Genomic DNA, 23,163 nt, shown 5'->3' with positions numbered 1-23,163 from the left:
ATTTACTTTTGGTTTCCATACTAGCAGATTGATGAATTTTTTATTTCAAACTCCTCGTCTACTTAGTACATATGGTCATTCGTCGTCTGACAAGTCTATTTTTAAACGTGAGTGCAGGTGCAGGTGCAGACTTTTTCGAATAAATAAAAATAATAAACAATAAATGTGGTCATCATAGACTAATAATAATAATTATGGTGGTCATAAACTTGGAAACACAGAACATCAAACCAAGATATCTTTGACCAAACATAAGCTTTGTTTTGGTTCGCACTTGAGGCGGTTCCGAATCGGTTCAAAGTAGTGGAGCAGCAATGTTGTGGGAAGCTACACGCATGCTACGCGCGAGCTTACGCTGAATAAATAAATGTGCGACTGTTTTGAACCGTTCTGGAACCATCCTAAAAGCGAACCAAAACAGGCCTAGAATAAGTTAAAATATTAATAATAAGTTAAAAATAAAATGAAAGTAAATGAAAAAAACGACAACCATAGAATAAAAAAACTAGCGGTAACCAATTTATCTATTTTTTAGCTTGAACTCTAGACTAGTTCTGTAAAACGTTCAGTGTAAAATAACTTTACAGTGACTTTATCAATTTGTTTGATGAAGTCGCTGTAACCCATAAAGAAATCTATGTCTATGCTGTAACCCTAACAAAATAAATAAGCACCATCTGTGAATCAGGTTGGCAACAGAGTTTTTTGCCAATCCAATTTCAAGCAGGACACTGTCCTATGACAAATTGAGGTTTTCACTTCTTTAGTCCATTCTTAGTTGACGTTTTGTCATATTTATTTGTCGTGTTCATGTTAGAAGAAAGGGTGTGAGCCCAACAGTGTTTAAGTTTAGGCGTTGTTAATGCATTTTTTTGAAAGTTTTATAAACAAAATAGCTTGATTTCAAGGTAGGTTCAATTGTTTTCAAGCTCAAGTTGGCTGGTTTTGACAGTAAGCGTCACAATATTTCAACTGTTTCAATACCGGTAGAGAGAATTAGAAAATGCATCTAGAGGTGCTTACTTGATAGCTTCATTCGTATGCATAGATACCGCTACATAAATGAAACAATAAAAAAGATTATCAGTTGCATCAAATTTAGCATAGCTGAAAATTACAATATTTTGCTTAAATTTCCTTAATTTGAATGGCCGTGGTTTTTGACGACCTATATCACCTGTAACCTCTAATGTGATGACTAGTGCCAACTAGTAATGGGCATACGTGAAACTTAAGTAAATAACCGGATTTATTTATGCTTACTTTTCCATAATGGCCATTTTCTGGCTTTTCAACCGAAATCTGAATTCCTCTGATTTGCATTGTTTTGATGTCGCACTTAGAACATCTCTATTTTTACTTTCATATGTAACTATGCGGTTTGATTGAATTATTATATCAAATAGGCATTGTTAGGTACCTGTACATTTACTTCAAGAATCAGAAATCCTTGAAATTGAATGGTGATAGTTCTTCAATCATCAGAGTGTTTATAACTTTCTGATCATAATTATGAACCATGAGAAAGTATATTTTTTTGTTCCGTTCGTACGTCCATATTATGCACTGGTTTATATAGGCTGTAAATTAGGCATATTTTGATCTTATTCCACTTATTTTGTAATTATTTCTCCAATCATTTTTTATTCAAGAACCCGTTTATATTTTTTTCAGACGACACTCAAAATAGGTTCGAAATGCCGAAATCGGTAAGTGGAAGAATTTTCATCAACTTTCTAAATATTCTAATGTGAAACCTGTTTAATGTTTATTTAGCTACTTACACTTTCACAGTAGTCTACGCACTCTACTCATTAATAATTTGGCAATATTCTCCCAATACTTCATCGTAATTATCATTTGAATCATTCAAATCGATAATTAATGATTTTCGGTTTTTGGACAACAATATATACTTTTTAAGTATATACAATATTACTTTGCTATCGACTTTGCTAAAGTAAGTAAGATGTCTAAAACCATAGACACATGAGTCTATGTCTGAAACTAGGTTTTAGAAGATTGCGATCAAAGAGTTACTCTTTGATTGCGATATTTTGAACCTCACTCAAAGAGATGCATAGAAATTATTGGGTGGAATGAGTTATGCCTTCCATATTTCCTTTTGTCTGAACCAGACATGGCCTGGAACCCAAGATATTTTGAAAATTTGGGGACTACATGACGCTAACAGGCGTAGATGTGGGTATTACAACAGTTACCTACCTACCTGTACATTTAACATTTTCAGAATTCACAAAAATATGATGGTCATAGTTTGAGTACAGAAATTAAAGAAAATTCAACTGGCGTTTGCATAAAAATAATGGCTTATTGACTTAGAAACTTGCCCTAGGTCTGTGTTATCAACTACCGGTGCGAAGTTAGCAGCCGTTTCGCCTGTGGCGTCGGTGATTTTTAAATCTCATAATTTCGAATTCATTCGAATAAAAAGTGTTCAAAAACCCTTGATGCTTTTTGATTTCTGGGCTAAAGAGTCGTCTGCTATATATAAAAATTTATATTTCATTTACTGAAATTCTACGGCTTCGCATCAGAATACATCTATGTATTCGAAATATGTTGAGCCAAGCTAAAATTTGGTGTGGAAAAATTCGAAAACGTGTTAAAAATGTTAAGGGAAAGTAGTACATACGATTCGAGATCAAGACGATCGACATTGGTTGCTACCCCAAATACGAAAATGCGTCACATCTTTGAGCAATAGCCTAAATTACGTACTGAGTCAGTTGAAAAGTAGAAATTACCACGTGAGAGGTAATATTAGGAATATTGAATAATTTTCAGTTTTTCCTGAATTTCAGAGTAATTTTGGCATATATCGCTATGAAAATCTTTGCTATATATAAAGAATTGAATCGCCGATGTCACGCCGTCGTTACTTTTATCGAAATATGTCGAAAAACCATCGAAAAATGATTATGAAAACAAGTTTTATTTATTGACACTAAAGTCCAAGTCTTTTTTTTTTCATGAAAAAACAACTAAATTTGAAAAATAGAGACGGGGTGACATCAAGACGTCCTTTAACTTCAATTTAAAAAAAAATCAAGGCTTTACGTAAGAAATTGAAAGCGTAAATGGAACTAGTGAATGCCGTTTTTGAATGGAAATTCTTGAGGTATTACTTCCCCATAAGCCTGGATGAAATTTGGAATAGGCGTTGCTTTTATGCTTGCGAATAATATGCCAAAAAGGTAATTCACTTGCAGGCTGTCAAAGATAATTTTTTGACACATAGTTTCACTGATGAAATTACAAAAAAATTGAAAACTAAAAATTTGGGATATGCGTTGCTTGTATACCTACTTTCGAATAATACTCAAAATATGAAGTGAAAATCTTGAAAAATTCGAAACATGAGCCAAAAATGTTTATCAGAGCGGAAATTTGGAATAGGCGTTGCTTTAAAATAATATTCCCAAAGGTTTTTCATTGTATTCCGTCCAATATATTTTGTTCTCCATTATGTTCTCTGAAATTACTGTACATATTTCTGAATATGTTGAAGAAGTAGCTATTGATTATAATTAGTATAGTATAGATCATAAGTTGCTGCTAGAATGATGTTCGGAATCCGGGCATCAGTTCTTGATATTAGAAACAATATCTTTGAGAAATAAAGATATTTATCACGAAAAATATGTTTCCTGAACATACTACACTCGCTATGTTTTTCACATAACTAGTTGTTGTCGGTGTTATTAGTACATATTCGGGCGCGAAATGTTCAGATTTTTTTTAATGTAGTTTATGTAACTCGAGTCCAACGGTTGTATGTTCGAATAGCTCGCAACAGGTGCGCACGGCATCTGCAGGAGTTGCTCCAAGTTACCCACTCGTCGTCAAGTCAGTTCAGACGCCGTCTTCTTCGAAGGGAAGTCCGCGATTCTCGAAGTTTGATATTGTTCGAGGTTCCATTTTCTCGCCGGCGGTGAATTTTTGTTTTTGTGCTTGTTTCAAGTTTTAGAGGACCAGACATTATGGTGTCCGGAAAACTGGTATGTTTGAACATTTCGGAAGAAAAAACTTCGTATTAGGTCAAAAGTTTGAGAATTTAAAAAGCGCGAACCGCTCAAACAGATCTCCTGATAATATAAAATCTGAAAATTTGTCTTGCATCATTGCTGAATTCACATGAAAATAATGTTGAAGACTCCTGTTCGAAGTACATATTCAATTTCTATATTATGAAATACATACTTCATTATTTGAAACATGAACACGTTTCAATAAAAAATTCAATACTTTAGTCATTTTAATCCGACTAATTGTTCAATTTAAATTACCCTCTCACCTTTTTTGTTTGTATAGTTCATAAAATATTGTAAATGTTGTGAATTTCGATGCTTCACTAGAATACGTTTTCCTAGTGCACAAAGCTGCAGACAGTTCGAATTCTATCTGCAACTCCAGTGAGCAATAAATGGTTTAGGTGCTCATGATGTCTCAGAAAATTTGAATCAAGAAGTGTTGCAAGAAAACATCAGTAGTTATTATTCAAAATTTGAGAATTTTACTACGAAGATTGAATGAGTTGGAGGAATGAGTAGTCCCGATTATTTTCCTTATATTTTATTAATTAATAAAGATGTACTGAGGAAAATTATATAACCAGTTTTTCCTGGTTTGACTTTTTACATTACAATATATCTCATGAATATTTAAAAATTAGGTTTTCAAATTTCTGTTTTTGAAGTCCGAATTTCTTTGGATTAAGAGATATAATAGTATGGTGACGAAAATTCTAATAGCCAGTTTCATAATCAATTTGAAGTCCCTTCATTCTTCATTTTTTGGTAGGACTCAAAGAAGCTTTAAATTAAAAGGAATTGATTGTGGAACTGGCTGTTAACTATATCGCATAATTGAAAACAATAGGCTTTTCACAAATTTTCCCTGAAGGACAGTAAGACACAAATTGCTCTCAGTGCTGTGTGTTTCAATTTGCGCGTGTATTACACAGTACAGGCTGACTCACGCAAGTAAGCTCATGATACAGCCGTTCGTCTGGCAGGTGCTTAATGGGTAGATAGATACATCTGGGATAATAGACATTACAAGGTGAACCCTTTCCTCGTTTTAAGATAAAAACTGAGCACTAATGTTTTTCATATACCTCGGGACGTATATGAATAAGTTTAATTGATATAATTAATAAAAACTCTGAGAGATGTTTCATGTAATGACAAATAAATTTCTAATTATGCCGTGTTCTTATTTTTGTCGACCTTTGATTCATGAGAAGTCTCGTAATGCAACTTCGTTTTCTCTGTACAGGGCGTTTCACAGACCAGAGTATATAGAGAATAGACATCTCTACTCTCCATAGACGAAGGATATTGATTCATTGCGGTAAATTTTCGCGCAGATCTTGTTGAGTAAGGTTTGTTTTTACAAAAATCACAGATCGTAGGTTTTCCTATGGACTAAAACGAAAAATCTTCAATATAGTGGGGTCATTACAACATTATTGGCATAAACAGTTGAACTGAGCATATCTGCTTTTTACAGGGTAAGGGATGGAAGAATAGACGTATGGTTCAAGGCGCCGTTTATAAAACTTAGATCTTTCTTTTCTCTTGGAGATTATGAAAACTAATTGTTCAGCAAATATGGGAGAAATGTGTAGGGAAGATCTGTGTGTGGCCAATTTAGAGGTTTACATTGCTGTGCTTCACACTTGGTTACAAACCCATGTGCTTTTTGGCATTTTCAACTTCTCTCTGTCAAGTCGGATTGCTTGGTGCCTTCCATCCTGACCGCCGATGACAATCTGACTTAAGCCATCTCCGATCGTGTAATAATCGATACGGCTCGGCATGAATGAAAATTACTGGATCATCTTTGCGCTTATTACGTATAGCCGCTTGTTGTTCCAAGGTTTCATGTAACGAATTGAATAATACATTTCGAATTAGTCGCAGACGCCACGGATGGCTATTACCAACATCCGTTATTGAATTTCGTTGATCTATTGGAACTTAATGTGATTGATAATTTTAGACTCGGTTTAGGATCCATTAGCCGTTACAAGGTTTTCTTCGATTGCTGGATAGCGATGCATCATTCTGATGACGATTTATCTGGTAGAATTGCTTATGCCGGAAATTTATAGGTTTTGCTTCAATTTCAAAATAGATTCACCATCCATACTTGTTATAACTTCTTCGGCTCATCATTTCACTAGGAAGATGCGAAGTGTTTTTTTGAGAACTGCGATCAATTGGATTTTTGTTCTACTACCCTATTCATTCCTAAGGAGATCGTCAAATACGACGATAAGCTTAGGACCTCAGGAGCCTTGTCCATTTCCTCGTGAGGATCCGAGACTGGCTTCAACCCTTGAGTACTAACCCACAATACTGAAAATTCAAAGCTTAAACAGCCTAAGCTATTTCATAGGCCAACCGACGCTTTTATAAAAGTGAATGGACACTATTATCCTTAAGAGGAGTTTATACCACTGGACTTTCTCTCCATCCGTATAAGGCGTAAAGGGGGAAAAACTACCAGAAAGAGGGGTGTTGCCAGAAAACTTGAACGATAAGAAAAAGTTACGGATATAACAATAGTTTCCACTTTCGTAAAAAAGATGGCAGCACTTAACGATCGTCTTTTTTCAATTTCACCAGGATACGAATTGTAGCCAATGGCGAGACTTTTCGAGAAATTTCTCCACGTGGAAATTCATAGAAGAAAAAATTGCACCTCGGAAAGTAAATACCATGAATGAATATTTGTTTTTTCAATGAAAAATTTTTTTTTCCGTTTGACGAATAAAAAAATTTCTGACTTTCCGAGGTGGCGAACTGAATGAATGGAATGTTGAAGGAAACCCCATAAAAATTAGTGGTTTCTGACGAAAGATATTCATTTTTCCTTTTTGAACTGACCACTATAACGGTGTAGACCCCTCTTAATCGGAAAAGCGACACGCAGTGACATCGAATTGTCCTTTAATTCCAATCTGAAATCACGTCTGCGTGAAAATCTACAGAGCAAATCATGAATTAGTAAATGCAGTTTCTGCAAGGAGATTCACAAGGTATTACTTCTCCCCTTAACCTGTCAATTATCAGTCTTCGGCGCTGAAGGGGATGATGGAGAGTCACTGACCGGCTTTGTAATCTGAAACTCGATCGTGGAAATTTATACCAGTTTTATTATAGTGATAGGATGAGTGCCGAGAACCAATTTACTGCGATTGAATCCTTTCGAAGAACCTCGATAGCCAACGATCGCGCAAAACGAATTTTATTCTATTTAGGCCATCACGTCTCATTTATTTCCCCATTCTTGATCGGACTAATTCTCAATGAGATTCATTTCACGTGGTGATGGCATTGCACCGTATTTATGATAATTTCAATGGGTCGGTGCGGATTCTCGAATTAAATTTCGTACTTACTGGAGGAAGACAAAGCGATTGACGGTTTTCAACTTTCAGCCGATCAGCTACTAGACAATATAAGTCTCTTAAAGAAAGGTTTTTTCTAACTCTAAAATAATGTTTCAAAACTGGCTTACAGTTCGTTGCATTAAGAGGAGTTTATACCACGGGACTTTCTCGCCATCCGTACAAGGCGTAAAGGCAGAAAGACTACCAGAATGTAGGGTACACTTGAACGGTAACTAGAAGTTACAAATATTATAATAGTTTCCATTTTCGTCAAAAGAATGGCAGTACTTAACGAAAGTTTTTTTTAGATTTCACTAGGATACGGATTGTAGCCAATAGCGAGAATTTTAGAGATCTTTTTTCATGTGGAAATTCATAGAAGAGATAATTTCACCTCGGAAAGTTGATAACATGAATGAATATTTGTTCTTCAATGAAAAAATTTTTTTATTTCTTTTTCTGTCCGACGAATGAAAAAATTTCCGACTTTCCGAGATGACGAACTGATTGAATTGAATTATAATGAAAACCCCATATAAATTGGTGGTTTCTGACGTAAGATATTCAATTTCTCATTTTGAACTGACCACTAAAACGGTGTAGACTCCTATTAACGCCTTCAATTGGAAAATTTCCTACAGAATTATCATTCACTGAAATTTTGAGCAGTAATTTCAAGTATGGATTTTTAGCGAATATCGAATACAAAATACAACAATTCAATGTACCATATTATTGCATATTCAACGAAAATGTTCACTGTTATGTTTGACCGTAAGCTACCGTTTCAAAAAGTAGAAAATGGGAATGTAGTCACATACACAAGATTACAAATTACCCTATTAAAAACTTCATCGTTCAAAAATACTTCCTTTATTGCTGAATGTGCACGATGCATTATTATTTAAATATGAAATCGTAGAGAATTCAAGGTCAATACTTACTGTCGATTATTAACAACTCATAAATATGTCGTTATTTGTGATACTCGTCAGGATGTCCAAATAATCGATTTTAAATTGATTGGAACCGTGAAAGGTGTTGATCTTCCGGCGATAATTCATTTCAAATACACCACCTGCCCATATGATGGGTCTCCATCCAGTATCTGGTAAATTTCCGAACAATTATTCCATTAAATCGGAACAAAATAGAAACTCCTTATTTTCGCTTAATTTCTAATGGAAAAAAATAATTTCCTCGTTTCAATGTGCGACATATCTTCCGCTTCAAATTAGAATGCAATTGTTGAACCTTTGGATTGATAGATCGCGGTCACGTTGCTTCTGCTTGAGAATGAAAGAGGATCTTAGGAAAGTCCCACTCGAAAATTGCCGTTTTTAATGTGTTGCATAAGGAATATTTAATATTCAAGGATAGCGATTAGTGAGGAGGATACAATGGGTTTGAAGATATTCGCATAAATAAACACTTTGAATTGAGGTAATGATTCGATTTTGGTACAAATGTATTGTGAGGTGAACAATTCTGAAATTACAAGAACATTTTTTTGGCATTTTGGTCTTGATTAGCTAGTTGTACCCTTTCACTTCGCTGGACTAATTTTCTTTACTTTTCTCAAGAAGATTTGGTCAAGGAGGTGCAATAGGAGATCGGAAGTACTCGGGTCACTTCGGTATCGCCATACGCTACGTCACACTAGCGCGCATGGGAGTAGCTATCATAAAATCAAGGGGTGCTCTGCAATAAATTTAAATAATTTACTTCTACTTTTAGGTAGTTATTACGCAATTTTTGACATGCAATTAAAAATCTTATATTCATCATTGGCACGCATACAGATCTCATGATCTCAATTTATTTCAAGAGAAAAATGGCACGCCAATGGGATATTTCAAACTAACAAGTATTATTATCTAATTCTACGTTCTATTCGTGCAGAAAAATAAAACACCTTAACGCGTAGTTTTCATTTCTTCATTATATTATCGAAAACTATCTCATAGAATAACATTGAACCAGAACAATAACAGAAAATAACGCTAATAAATAAATAGGCGCAAAGCCACAACAAATGTTCAAAATGACCTCCCTCAGACGAGATACAAGATCAAGCCTTAAGTAAAACCTTAACACCCTATATCTCGGAAGACGAAGCATTTGCGGGCTATAGTTATCCAGGGTTCTGTAAACAAATGCGAAGGACTTAGGGAGATGATTCCTCGATGAAAATAAGCAGGGGTAGTTCCTATAAATTTTTTTCAAAATCGACCTCCCTTACAAGATAAAGCCTTTGGAAGGCGATGACGAGTTTACAGTTTTTAATTTTTTTTACGGGTTTTAAAAGACACTGAGTCATAAAACTATACATAATATAAAGCACTAAGTAGGTGTTACTCACACAATTTTTTTAGATCTCATAACTTTATAATTAGGGGTTGAAAATAACTATAACGTTGAAAACTGTCAACTCGCCATCAACTTCCAAAGGCTGTATCTTGGAAGAGCTTATTTTCATCGAGGAATTATCTCCCTAAGTCCTTCGCAGAATGTCATTATTTTTTTCATGCAGAATCTGGGAGCCATGAATGGGTGTATGAGTCTGCAGAGTAAGTGAGGTTTGTTTCGGTCTCATCCTCCGGTTGAGGTATCTAACACTGCACTGTACTAATGAGGGACAATGACCCCGAAAACGGTCTACAGTTGTGTTTAGATGTTGCTACTTCTGTTGTATTCCTCGGCTTTTTAAATTTGCTGTAGACAGTTGAAACCCAGTAAATATCTGAGAATATTCGCTCCATACTGAAATTCACCTATTTTAGATTGATTTCACACTGCATTCCAGTGTTGATATTCAAGTGTTTCTTATGACTCTAGTGACTCACTATTCATATATTATCCAGTAGTAAAAAATTGCCCTGAAGGAATTTTAATTTAATCTGTGATTGGCTTGTGAAGGGTTAATGCAGAAATATCTTCAATTGCAGATGAACGTACGTGTAACCACGATGGACGCGGAGCTGGAGTTCGCGATCCAGCAGACGACGTCCGGCAAGCAGCTCTTCGATCAGGTTGTCAAGACCATCGGTCTGCGAGAGGTCTGGTTCTTTGGTCTGCAGTACACAGACTCAAAAGGTGACCTGACGTGGATCAAATTGTACAAGAAGGTGAGATATGAAGATGGGGTAGGCAAATTTGTTGATTTGTAAGCAGGCTAGTTTAGAGCACTGCGCTCGGTTGTGCCAGAATTCCCGAGAATTACAAACGAGCACCTTAGATGAATTTGGGATGTTCTTGTAGGGTAGCTAGATGCTAGAGGTAGGATCCATGTTCATCAGTCTTTTTTCCGAGGACTGTCTCGGCGAAAGCCAAACTATTCGATTCAATCACGTTTTTTATTGTATATTTGAAAACAAAAAATGCGAAAACCCTGTGAAACCATTTGCAATAAGAATTTTCGTCCTTTGTTCCTGTCCTGAGAAGAATGAGAGAATTAGAACAAGCGTCAGGACCCGAATTTCACATTGGCAATGTCGCGAAGTGATAAAGAAAAGAAAAAAAGAATATCGACAATCAGTGATCAGTAATTCGATTTTTTCCTACATTTAGAAAGGTTATAAACTCTGGACCATGACAACAAATTTTTTTTTCTGCTCCAGAATCTGAAATGGGAATAAGTTCCCTTTTGAGCTGATGAATCAGAAAACAATACAATATTTCCTCGTTGCTTGTAATGTGTCCCATACTATCTTAGACTGTATGATTCATGGTTCGCATAATACATACTTTGTTCAGATTAGGAAAATATTTCACTATTTGCGTTTACATATATGAAAATTTCTGTTTGAAATTAATATGCCATGTTGTAGCCCTTTATGAAGATATTGAGTTGGTCATCCTTCGAAAGATAGATACTACTTGAATAATAATTAAACATTTGGCCTCTGATTACTTATAAATTCGGTGGATTTGAGTGATAACCTTATTTTAAGAATTCAACATATTCCAGTTGATGTTAACAAAAATTGGAGGTTTCCGAATGCAAAAAATGATTTTTATCGCAAAAATATCTATAGACATGCATTTTATGATTGAGTTGGGTTAGAGAATAGACCGACCCAGAGATTAGCTGCAGTTATAAAAAATTCTTCTAATTTTCCTAAAATTTGGAAGGATGTCTTTTTACTGAAAGTTATCACCAATATGTGTTGTCATTATAAGCTAGCTACAACTTTGTTTGAAGAAATGACTTAAAATACAAGTTTTCTACTGAAACAATACTAGTTGAGTTGAATTCACGGTTATAAAAATGCAACCTTTAATATTCCACATGCAAATTATCTCTTCAAATAGGTATGAAAACACATTTGCAAAGATTCATATTTGTGGTTCACTTTATGATAAGCGGTCTCTTAGAATGACGTAATCATATTATAAATTCTGACTGAGTTGCAATGACTCACCGCAAGACATAAAATATACCGAAAACAACAGAAATGATCGCATTCGTATGTGTAGATTACTTAGAAATCGTAACCTCTCTACTGAAAAATCAATTTACCAATACATTCAGTGACTAATATTGGACACGAAAACAAATCATATCATAGAATTACGTGAAAAACTTTCCTCATAACATACTTACTTGGAAAACAATATCTAGCCGGTGAAACCAAATTTTTTTATCCAACCGAACTTTGGTCCTTCTACTTATGGATTTTGATTTTCTTCGTATTCTTTCCACGAATGTCATACAACACAACAAATGCAATATGGAACACACGAGTCATTTTGTGTATTGCCAGTGCCATTTTTTTTTATCAAATCGTTACTTACAACATTGGTCCTTTTATTTAAGTAGTATCGTTATGGATTTTTGTTTTCTTCGTATTCTTTTCTCGAATATTATACAAAACAACAAATTTAATGTAAAACACGAGTCATTTTGTTCGCTGGCTTTTATAGTCTTGTTTCAAGCTCTATTACTTAAATTTTTTTCCTCAGATCCTATTGTGATAGAAATTATACCCCAGTCAGAATTCACTTTTCTTCATTATTCTGCATTTTCTTCTTCATTCATAAGTCCACCGTCATAAATAATTTTTTTCGTACGAAAGGATGAATCATTCTTTCTCATAGTAACCGTTCCATATGAAACTGAAATCGAAGCGGGTTCAAATCCAGCCGACCTTGACACGACTGGTACCTGTCCATGGCCGACTTAGCAAATAAAACGAGAAGAAGCGCGGCTACCTAAGTTCATCGTTTCCCAGTTGGTTATGTTGGACGTGAATTTTGGACTATGTACTCTATAACAACATTTATGGTCAATGATTTCGTAATGGAATTACACAAAGAAAGGGGAAGTCAACTTTGGTTCCATTTTCTATGAAAGCACCCTATAATATCACACTTTTAATTTTTTTAACTCACTTCTTCTTTTCGTGAGAATTTTTTACTTTGAGTTTTTTCAGTATATTGACTTTTATCTCATATTTCAATATTTTCCGACTTTCTTTATAGACTTTCTTTCGACTTGCTTCATTAAAAAATTTGTTCGGTAAACGTTAAAGTATCGTCACGTGAACATCATTTGTTCGATTCAAATCATTATTGTCAATTAATTTTTTTTCCTGATGCATGTGGTTGGACTATTATATATTGCATATTACTGTTTATTGGGTTGTAGTTTTAAGGAAATTAAGGATTTCTTGCAGTTAAAAAAATTTTACTCCGTTACTAGAAGTTATAATTTTCATATCAGAACAAGTCCAAAGCAATTATATGGATATTCTTTTATCCAATTGTGTTGAAAGGAGAAAAAATATTTCATAGAAATTCCTACAATGAACTAACTTCTTCTAGAAAATAGTTTATATGTATGCAAATATTCCAACCTTGATGGTATTGATCAGACGATCTAATAAATGTGGGCAAAATAAACTATCAATCAAAATTTAGTTTTTCCGTAATCAAAAAGGCCATCGGCCAAGGTCCCTTAGCCTGTTTTGATGGTGGTAACTGGAAGTATACCGAAAAAATCTCAATGTGCTGCAAACAAATTTGTTGGACATAGCAACTTCTACCTTGATTCATGTTTGTTGCGATCGAATTCTAATTAGACAAGTGGTAGAAATTCACGATTATTCATGCTAGTTTTTCAATTTGCAGCACCTGGTTGGACAATTTATACATAGTCGGCGAATATAGCACAAAAAGTTAGGGTTGCAATAAAAAACTCAGCTCTTCGTAACTCCTCAATAATACCTGAGAAGTTGCGTAATTTGGAATAAAAATTGACCTGTTCAAGCAGTATTTTACAAAATGGTTAATACCAAGATATAAATTTTGTGCGTTACTTTTTATTCATTCTGTATCAATTGAACCATGTCAAGGTATACAAAATAGGTCGACTTAACTACACGTTTTCTCTCGTTACACTGAAGCATATTTTGTCTAATATCCTATAGCTGACTTAAAGTAGGAGCTCTTCAAATATTTGTTTTCAAAATTAACGCATCGTCTTGACGTAACAAGCAGAGATAATCTTAGTTGACACGATTGTTTTACGGATTCAGTTAAAAATTTAAACATCAGTAACATCATCTGCATTTTATGAACTGATAGAGTTGAAGTATATTTGATCCACGTCGAAATCTTGTTCAAGATACAGACAAAAATCAAACATTTAAACAGGCGCTAGTGCATAACATATTTCATTTGTAGTAGAGGGCATCCAAAAAAGTTTCAGATGAATTTAAAATAAACGTACCTACAATATTTTACTTCTGATTCCTGGTTGAATCTGCAAACTGTCATTTTGCGAAAAGAACATTTTCTCATATTGGGAATGCCAAGCTGTGGTGAAATAAATATTGTGGTTTACGTCCTTGAAAACTTGATGCATGTTCATGATGCAAAGAAAAGTTTATTGTAGAAGTTTTTGGAAAATTTTTTAGAGGTTGGAAAATGATTATTTAAATTGGTTATAATTCCATGATTATCTACGTATAAATTGATTTAGAAATTTATTTTTCGTTTTGTTTATTTCTGGTGACAACAGCCGTTTTTGATAAACTAAACGCTCGAAAAATAAGTTGTGTTTTTTATATCAACTTTATGAATACCTCTAATTTATGTATTCGGAAACATATATGACCTAGTCGAGTACTCGAAAGAATTCTATCGATAATTTGCCACAATCAGTAAAAGGAAATCAGCCTTCCGCAAATAAGAAGATATACAAGAAAAATAAAATATTCAGTTTTAAATCTTCATCATCAATTGCCAAGTTCATGAAAGTGAAAAAATGGGATGAAAGATCATCGAGTTTACATAAGGATTCATGCGAAGAATACTCAATGTGGCCATTTGCGTGGGTTACATCGTTCTTGTTTACATTGTCATATCTTACTTATCTATTTTTAATACAATAAAAGTTTTATCTCATCGCACATTTTAATTTCATGATTCATTCAGTGCTGACCTCATGCTTACATCAGAAGTTTTTTCACCATTCTGAATGAACAGCAGATGTCCGTTTCTCTTTCGAAGTATGAGAACTCTTCAAGGTCATCATCTAGTTATATTGGCATTTCATTTTTTAATTTTTAATCGTCCTGAATTCTGAAATTTTTGTGAATCGAACCGAGAGACCTCTTTTATATTATTCTTAGCAAAAACCACCTGTAATGAACCCGTTCGGTCTTTACGATTATTTAATTGATTCCATCTTGTTGGAAATTTTTCGATAGTCACCTTTCGAGTGGATTATCTCTCGATATCGATAACAATAACCGTAGATGGAAATGTGATACATATTCTGAAAGAGCAACTCTTCTAGTAATAAATCTGAAAATTTTATGGAGCTCAATGCGTCCGTTCGGTTTTGACGATTATTTAATTGATTCCATCTTTTTGGAAATTTTTACCTTTAATCACAAATGAAGTTTGCAAATAGAAGCTCGAAGATTATTATCTTCAAAAATGAATATATTTTTGCGACGTTCTCAAATTTTTCAGCAAGTTTGTATTGACTGTACTACTGATTCTATTCACTAACGCCATATATTAAACAGTTTGGTCTGAGAGCATCGGTTGAATCTTAAATAAAAAACTGTAAATCATTCGCGGACTTCGAATTATGTTCCATGTTCTAAGTTAGCGGACTATATTTTGGCTTTTGCGGACCACTAGTTGGGAACTACTGCCCTAAACACTGAACCTCTTGATCAAAATATCAAGATAATACTTCATAGTTGAACGTTCCTAAAAAAAGAGGAATGCTTGAGAAAACCTTCTGATTTGCGCCAGTTTAACTTTACGAGTGATTACAATTTGAAAACCCTTCATTTATTGAACAAATAATTCCATATTTTCCGTCACAAGCGAACAATAGGATAAAAATACACATATACACATCCTTACATAATGAACATTTCATGCTTTGGCGATAATAGGTGCCAACTATGAACGGAAAATGGAATATTCGCGTATTTAGCAATAATAATCTTTCCCATCTTTTATCATGTAGTTAACTGTTAATATCCGTAAAATTATGCACTTCCCGCTTTTGTATTTAATGATGCTTCAATTATTACCACTTTGGTTAATTTGATTTTTGTCAATAAAAATTGTCGATTTATGCAGCCTGATTCGTTTATGAGGAAAACGATTAAATGTTATAAGGAGGTGAAGAAGCGTTATTCGTCTTCTCTGGAAGAGAGCGATAGTAGTGATGACGATTTGGTAAGTTTTTGAGATTTTATTGGAAATAAGATACGCCAAGGCAAGGGTGAGAAAAGTTGCCTTGATAAAGAGCCCAAGTTGACTCTCATTATGTAATTAAATATCTTTCGTAATCTACCGATGACGACGATGCAAAAAAGTGTAAGAAAAAATCGCTCACTGCGATGCAACAATAATTTGAAAAGACTTAATTATATTACACCAGTAACTGGATTTTGTTTCATGTATCTTCTGAATGAAAATATTTCTCAGAACTAACTAAAATTGAGTTATTCTATCATGAAAATAGCAGGCTAGATTAGATAAGCAAATTATTAATTTCAACTTGGATGTAATGAAACTTTTCATCTACCTACACCCATAATTCAATCTACTCTGTACCTACTTATATCTTATCCTATTCGAAATTATCTATTCGGGAAACTGTGAGCGTTATTGTTTTGAAATCCGGTGGAGTAGGCATGAAAGGAACGGATTTTTCATAGGATAACTCTCTACTTGTTGAAGCCGCAGATCTAGCAACTCAAGTGAAAGAGAAATTTGAAAGAATTTTTCAATTTATCAGCGATACCAAGGTGTCGATGACCCTCGCGAAAGCATCGTTCTTCTACATTTCTTGTAGATAGGAATTTATCTCATCTGCGAGAGCTTTTTTTCAAGGTCTGTAAAACGAAACTTACGTAGAAAGAATGGGATTTATGAAAGATCAAAATGTTTACAAATTTTGTTCATTCGGTCAAAAAATTTTGCATGAAAAGTATTAGGAGCAGGCTTTGGCCTTGATAACTCGAACTGATTTGAATTATGCCTTCCCAACCTCCAGAATAATTCTCGAATAAGTTCTTGATACTATACTTCATTCAAGTTTATTTTAGCAGTCGGTTGGCCATGAAATAATTTTCTCAAGTTTTTGTAACTAGAACGAAGTTAGGTTGGCACTCATGAAATGTCGTTAATGTCATAACGCCGTTGCCACAACTAATATCAATTTTTATTACGAAAATGCCAAAAGTGATTGAAAAAAGACACAGGGTTTCAGGAAGTGCTATTTAGAATTCAGGTCCGCTCATTCAAATAGTTATACCCTGATATTCGGAAATCCACAATACGTCAGACGGTAGCGAACATATTCAATGTAAGAGAATTTATATAATGTTTCATCTGAATCTAAACGACATATATTTTAGCTGGATATTTCCACAATTAGAAAGATTGTGAATGAAGAGAATGACAAAGAATTTCCTTCTATTGGGAGACCCAAAAAAAGTGGTGGCATTTGAGAATTTTATGTTTGAGTGAATTAATGCGGAAAGTTTACTACAGGATTTTCGATAAATGTCATCGGAGAATAAGTTCCCTACAATGGATTTTTCTATTTTTCATTTGACTTGTCCTACACAATGTAAATGTCTTGAGGTACTAATAAATACCTATAATTATTATTATTACATCAATGTATTAAGATAAATAGCCACAAATACGCGCAAGTTGCCCTGTTACTTGTTTATTCATGTGAAATTTTTGTTCAGAGGTGAAGTTCATCTTAACTTGAAACTTCCTTCGATTCCTCTTACTTATATTGATGCAAGATGATTTTTGTTGAAGAATTTAACATTCTTGTAATTACATATCTGTTAATTCCTTCGAGAGATACCCATTCCCAACCACTGCATCATATGCATTTCATCTTGGAGTTAATTTTTTTGAAATCTACAAATGATGTGAGCCAAAGAAGATAACGAACATCAACTCTCCACAAGCTAGTGCATATTATGATATTATACTGATCTCTTGTATTTTCCATGCAAATAACTGGATTTGGTATGACTTCAATCAGTTTGTATAAACTTCAATTATGTGCGTCACATATTTTCTGAAGAGATTCGACATTGTGATAAAATACGTAATAACAGAAACTTTTACGTAGAACGGGCAACATAGCGTTGATTTAAAACCCAAAAATGTTTTGACAAGCTTCATAACCCCACATTTTCGTACTATACAGAGTGAAATGTGTCGAATTTCCATGGCCAACCGACTGCTAAAATAAAAGTGAATGAAGTATAGTCAACTGACTACTTAATTACTACAATCATATTTTAAGTCCCATAAATAGATCATGTGTATTCTGTAAAAATCGAGTCTCTTCTCCGAATTATCATTCAGAGGTTTGAATGTATAATAATTTCTTATGACCTTATGTCAGGAAGGTTGAAGTAAATGTGAACTTTTTCAATAACGGACTCCTTACTTCAATACAATCCGAGATTTTTTGTGACAATAACACATCAATTTATCTTTAATGAACGATGTTAACTGAATGTATAGTAGCAAGGTTTTCACACGAGAAGCCTTCGACGTAACAAGCACTCATTAATTTTATGCAAAAATACAATCGGTGGTAAAACAATTAAAAGTTTTTATTCTGCTTATCGACCTCCAGAAAAAGATATATTCCTATATTTCAATTTTGAGAAATAGAATGATACATTCATTCTCAGAAATTTTTCGTCACTTTACGTGAAAAATCACGAGGATTCTTTATTTGGTGTAACTTGACTCTGTTTGTACAGATAGACAACAGTAGAAACTGGCACTGCGAGGTGCCCTTTAAAGCCACTGAATTCTCTGAAAAGTATTCTGTGTTACAGTGATTGTATTTTTATTACAAATAGAAAAATGAAATTCAGTTTATTCTGATCTTTGTCCTTCAAAAAAATCAATAAATTGTACCCAAACCATGTGGCCTGGCCTTATTTATTTATTTCCATTACTTCCATCAATACTGATGGAACAAACAGCTTCAATTAATTTTTTTATTTTAATGTTAGTGTAGGAGGGAATTGTTTCAAGAACGTCTGATCATATCTCATCATATTCTGCCCTGTTTGAACTATTCACATTAGTGTTACTTTCTTCTAGATTTTACATTTTATCACCCCAATTCTCCTCGTTTCTGTTCTAATTGAATGGTCGAATGTTATCTAAGGAAAAAATAGTTCTACAAAAAAATTACATCATTTTAAACTATAAAAATCGTGAAAAAGTCACAATGGTATTGTGAGAATTACGAATTGGATCTTAGTACATGGATGTTTATTTCAATCTCGCTTTCTAGGTTATGAGCCAGGATGTCAAAAAGGAAAATCCTCTTCAATTCAAATTTAGAGCCAAATTCTACCCAGAAGATGTAGCCGAGGAACTAATACAGGATATCACACTGAGGCTGTTTTATTTGCAAGTCAAAAACGCTATATTGTCTGATGAAATATATTGTCCACCAGAAACATCAGTATTATTGGCATCATATGCTGTTCAGGCTAGACATGGGGATTACAACAAAAACACCCATAATGCAGGATTTCTTTCTAATGACCGACTTTTACCCCAAAGGCAAGGAAAAATATTATCTTCATAATGATTTATTTTACATATTCATTTCTTTTCTGTTTTGCGTTATATTATCTAATTGGGATGTTATTTTCAAAGTGTCTCATATTACCTTTTTGATGCTCAGCACAACAAAATTCCTGCTCACAGTAAAATTCGATCAGTTTATTTTTATTTTTTAATTTCAAATAAACCTTAGCTGGGCAAATAATGGAAAAAAAAACGGAAATAATTACCCCTTTCAATAACTCACTCTGTTCATATTGTACAGAATATGTTGTTATTATTAATATGGATATTCAATTTCAGAGTTATGGACCAGCATAAAATGTCCAAGGATGAATGGGAACAAAGCATTATGACCTGGTGGAAAGAACATCAAGGTATGCTTAGGGAGGACGCCATGATGGAATATTTGAAAATCGCCCAAGATTTGGAAATGTACGGAGTGAATTATTTCGAAATTAGAAATAAAAAGGGTACAGAATTATATCTTGGTGTTGATGCACTAGGGTTGAACATTTATGAGAAAGATGACCAGTAAGTTTATTTCTTACAATATAATATAACCTTATAATACAGTAACTAGTAGGCCAGGAAAGTTCCAGCTAAGAACTGATAACCAATTTTCTCACTTTTACCTCCACTTATTCCTCACTTCAAAGCCTATGGTCTTACGAAAGTAAAATGATTGTATTATGAAAATAATCCTGTTTTATTTGTGTGCTTATCAAATAATCTCAACAATCTATTTAACCATCATTTTATAGGCTCACTCCAAAAATAGGTTTTCCTTGGTCTGAAATCCGAAACATTTCATTCAATGATCGGAAATTCATCATAAAACCAATAGACAAAAAAGCTCCAGACTTCGTTTTCTTTGCACCCCGCGTGAGGATAAATAAAAGGATTCTCTCCTTGTGCATGGGTAACCATGAACTTTATATGAGGAGAAGGAAACCTGACACAATTGATGTTCAACAAATGAAAGCCCAAGCACGTGAGGAGAAGCTTGCTAAACAACAACAGAGGGAAAAATTACAATTGGAAATTGCTGCCAGAGAAAGGGCAGAAAAGAAACAACAAGAGTATGAAGACAGGATTAGATCCATGCAAGAAGAGATGGAGAGGAGTCAGGCTAATTTATTAGAAGCTCAAGAAATGATCAGGAAGTAAGTTTTTGGATATTGTTTCACTATTTTAACATTAAATATACCCTTTTAGCATCTTTTTCCTTTAAAATTTTTTTTTTCAATTATATTGTACTCATATAAAGAGGCAAACATTCCTTTGTGATCTGTTACTTAAACTCCTTTTCTTAATCAGGTTAGAAGAGCAACTGAAACAATTACAAGCTGCCAAAGAAGAATTGGAAAAGAGGCAGAATGAACTCCAAGCCATGATGGAAAGACTTGAAGAAAGCAAGAATATGGAAGCTGCTGAGCGTCAAAAATTAGAAGAGGAAATTCAGGCCAAACAGAAAGAAGTTATGCGTATCCAAGAAGAAGTGGAGCTCAAAGGTAAAATTTGACACATTTGAAGGAAAATGTGAAATGATTTTTTTGATCTTAGATTCAGAGACCAAGCGTCTTCAAGAAGAGGTTGAAGCAGCAAGAAGAAAAGAAGAAGAACTGAAAGCTCAACAGCTAGCTAATGCTACTAAGGGACATCTTGAAGAAAACCATCATGATGAAGATGATGAGATGGTCAATGGTGATGTCAGTCGAGATTTGGCTACTGACGAAAGCATTGTAGATCCAGTAGAAGATAGACGTACTTTAGCAGAGAGAAATGAACGTCTTCAAGATCAGTTACAGGTAACATGAAAAAATTTATCTTTAATTATTTAGAAATTACTCATCCATTCAACACCTATTGGTTATCAAAACCTGATTACTTTAAAATATCATATTTTTCTTTTTCAGGCATTGAAGAAAGATTTAGCACAATCTCGTGACGAAACTAAAGAAACAGCAATGGATAAGATCCATAGAGAGAATGTCCGCCAAGGCAGAGATAAATACAAGACTCTAAGAGAAATCCGTAAAGGAAACACTAAACGCCGTGTTGATCAATTTGAAAACATGTAAAATGCAAAAGATTACTGATAGAAACACTCATATCCATTTTAATTTAAAATAATAGATCTTCTTATGACCTTATTCTTGAAACAATCAAAACTCTAGATTGATGTAACAACAATTTTGTATATTTTATCATAAGTGTTTGACAGAGTCTAAACGATATTTTGCTCATTCAAGTGGCCTTATAACTGGAAGAATTTTCTTCATATGTTCTTCATTTAGTTGGAACTAAAATTTTTTAAATTTATTGGTAATTGTGATATATTGAAGGTTTAAGAAAATATTATGTTTATTTGGTGAAAATTATTTTGAATTACTGTAAAGTGGGTTCACTTTGCCGAAATTTTCAGTTTGGAAATTATCTTTTCAGAATGTTGTATTCCTCATCATTTGATCTTCGAGATATTTATCATTTTTTATCTCAATTATAACTTATTACATTTGCTGCAGATTGCATTTTTAGTAGGGGGATAAACGCAATGAACTTATTTTTCATTTTTGGGATGATATATTTGAAATATAAGCTTTCGACTATAGAACAAAGTGGACTCCACATAACTGTAATTGAATAGTTTTAGTAAAGACAGAATCCAAATCTTATCAAATCAAGAATAGCATTCCATTAGAAATATTTAAGAAAAAAATAATGAATTTATTCAAGTGCCATTTGGTTCACCCAAATATGAAAGTTGCAAACCCAAAAACTTTCCTCCTACACTGGAATCTCAAAATCCTTTTGGCTGTAACAATTTTGATTAATTTTATTCAGTAAATAAAAACATAAATGAGGTTAATATATTCCTTCTTCAACATGGATGTGAACTTATTGATATAAATGAGATGGCCTGATACTTGAACTGATTCATGTCAAATAATTGAGTACGAAAAAGTATTTCCAGTCATAACTCAAAATTACGAGTGACTTGAGAAGAGGATTCCTAAATTAACTGGCTAAGCCTGGTGCTTCCTACTTGTAAATAGGATTTTATATGAAACTTGCTTGTGTCTCTTAAAATATCGATTAACTTTATTTTTTTACTTCTGTGAAAGCAATTGATCAACATTTCCAAAACCTCCAGTTGTATTTGTATAAATTATTCTATATACCATAATGCCTTTCTAGATAGGTTTGGATGATATTTACACAGTAGTATTGTTACTTTGATATAATCGCGAAATTAACTTGGTTTAGGCTTGAAAATGTTTCAAACCATACGATAATATTTGATATTTATTGTTATCTCACATTTTCACTTAATTATTCTATAACAGTATTTTCTTCTTGGAATAGGTTTATGATCCAAAGTTTTTCGGTTTGTGTTTATAATCCACCTTGTGTGTTGAACGAGAAATATTCTATCAAAAGATTTTTCTTCTTACATCAGCATTTACGAAAAAGTTTGTTAAGTACTTGAAATTACATATTCATACTCCAGTAGTTATTACATTATTATGAAAACATTAATAAACATATTTGGAAAATGATGTTTTTATTAAACATGCCATAATGAAAAAGTTTGTCCGTCGTTTGGATGCTCGTCATATTAGCTTTGTTCG

The 23,163-nt window shown here is 33.6% G+C and overlaps 1 protein-coding gene across 2 annotated transcripts; it reads left to right on the top strand.

The window, feature by feature from the left end:
* The first annotated feature begins 761 nt into the window (after positions 1-761).
* LOC123315797 (moesin/ezrin/radixin homolog 1) lies at positions 762-23,088 on the top strand. Of its 2 annotated transcripts, XM_044901656.1 has the most exons (9): positions 762-908; positions 1,675-1,709; positions 10,372-10,551; positions 19,251-19,525; positions 19,832-20,062; positions 20,293-20,694; positions 20,849-21,042; positions 21,095-21,339; positions 21,448-23,088. In XM_044901656.1, the coding sequence occupies exons 2-9, from the start codon at positions 1,698-1,700 to the stop codon at positions 21,610-21,612; spliced, it is 1,704 nt and encodes a 567-aa protein (XP_044757591.1). In that variant the 5' UTR covers positions 762-908; positions 1,675-1,697; the 3' UTR covers positions 21,613-23,088. The 2 variants fall into 2 exon arrangements, with proteins under 2 accessions (XP_044757591.1, XP_044757589.1); XM_044901654.1 differs by lacking the exons at positions 762-908; positions 1,675-1,709 and adding an exon at positions 3,864-4,022.
* Positions 23,089-23,163: the final 75 nt, after the last annotated feature.

Source organism: Coccinella septempunctata, chromosome 6 (assembly GCF_907165205.1).
Source record: "Coccinella septempunctata chromosome 6, icCocSept1.1, whole genome shotgun sequence".
In the NCBI taxonomy this organism is placed as follows: domain Eukaryota; kingdom Metazoa; phylum Arthropoda; class Insecta; order Coleoptera; family Coccinellidae; genus Coccinella; species Coccinella septempunctata.
The sequence above is the reverse complement of the archived record's forward strand: the minus strand, read 5'-3'. Positions and strand labels throughout refer to the sequence as shown.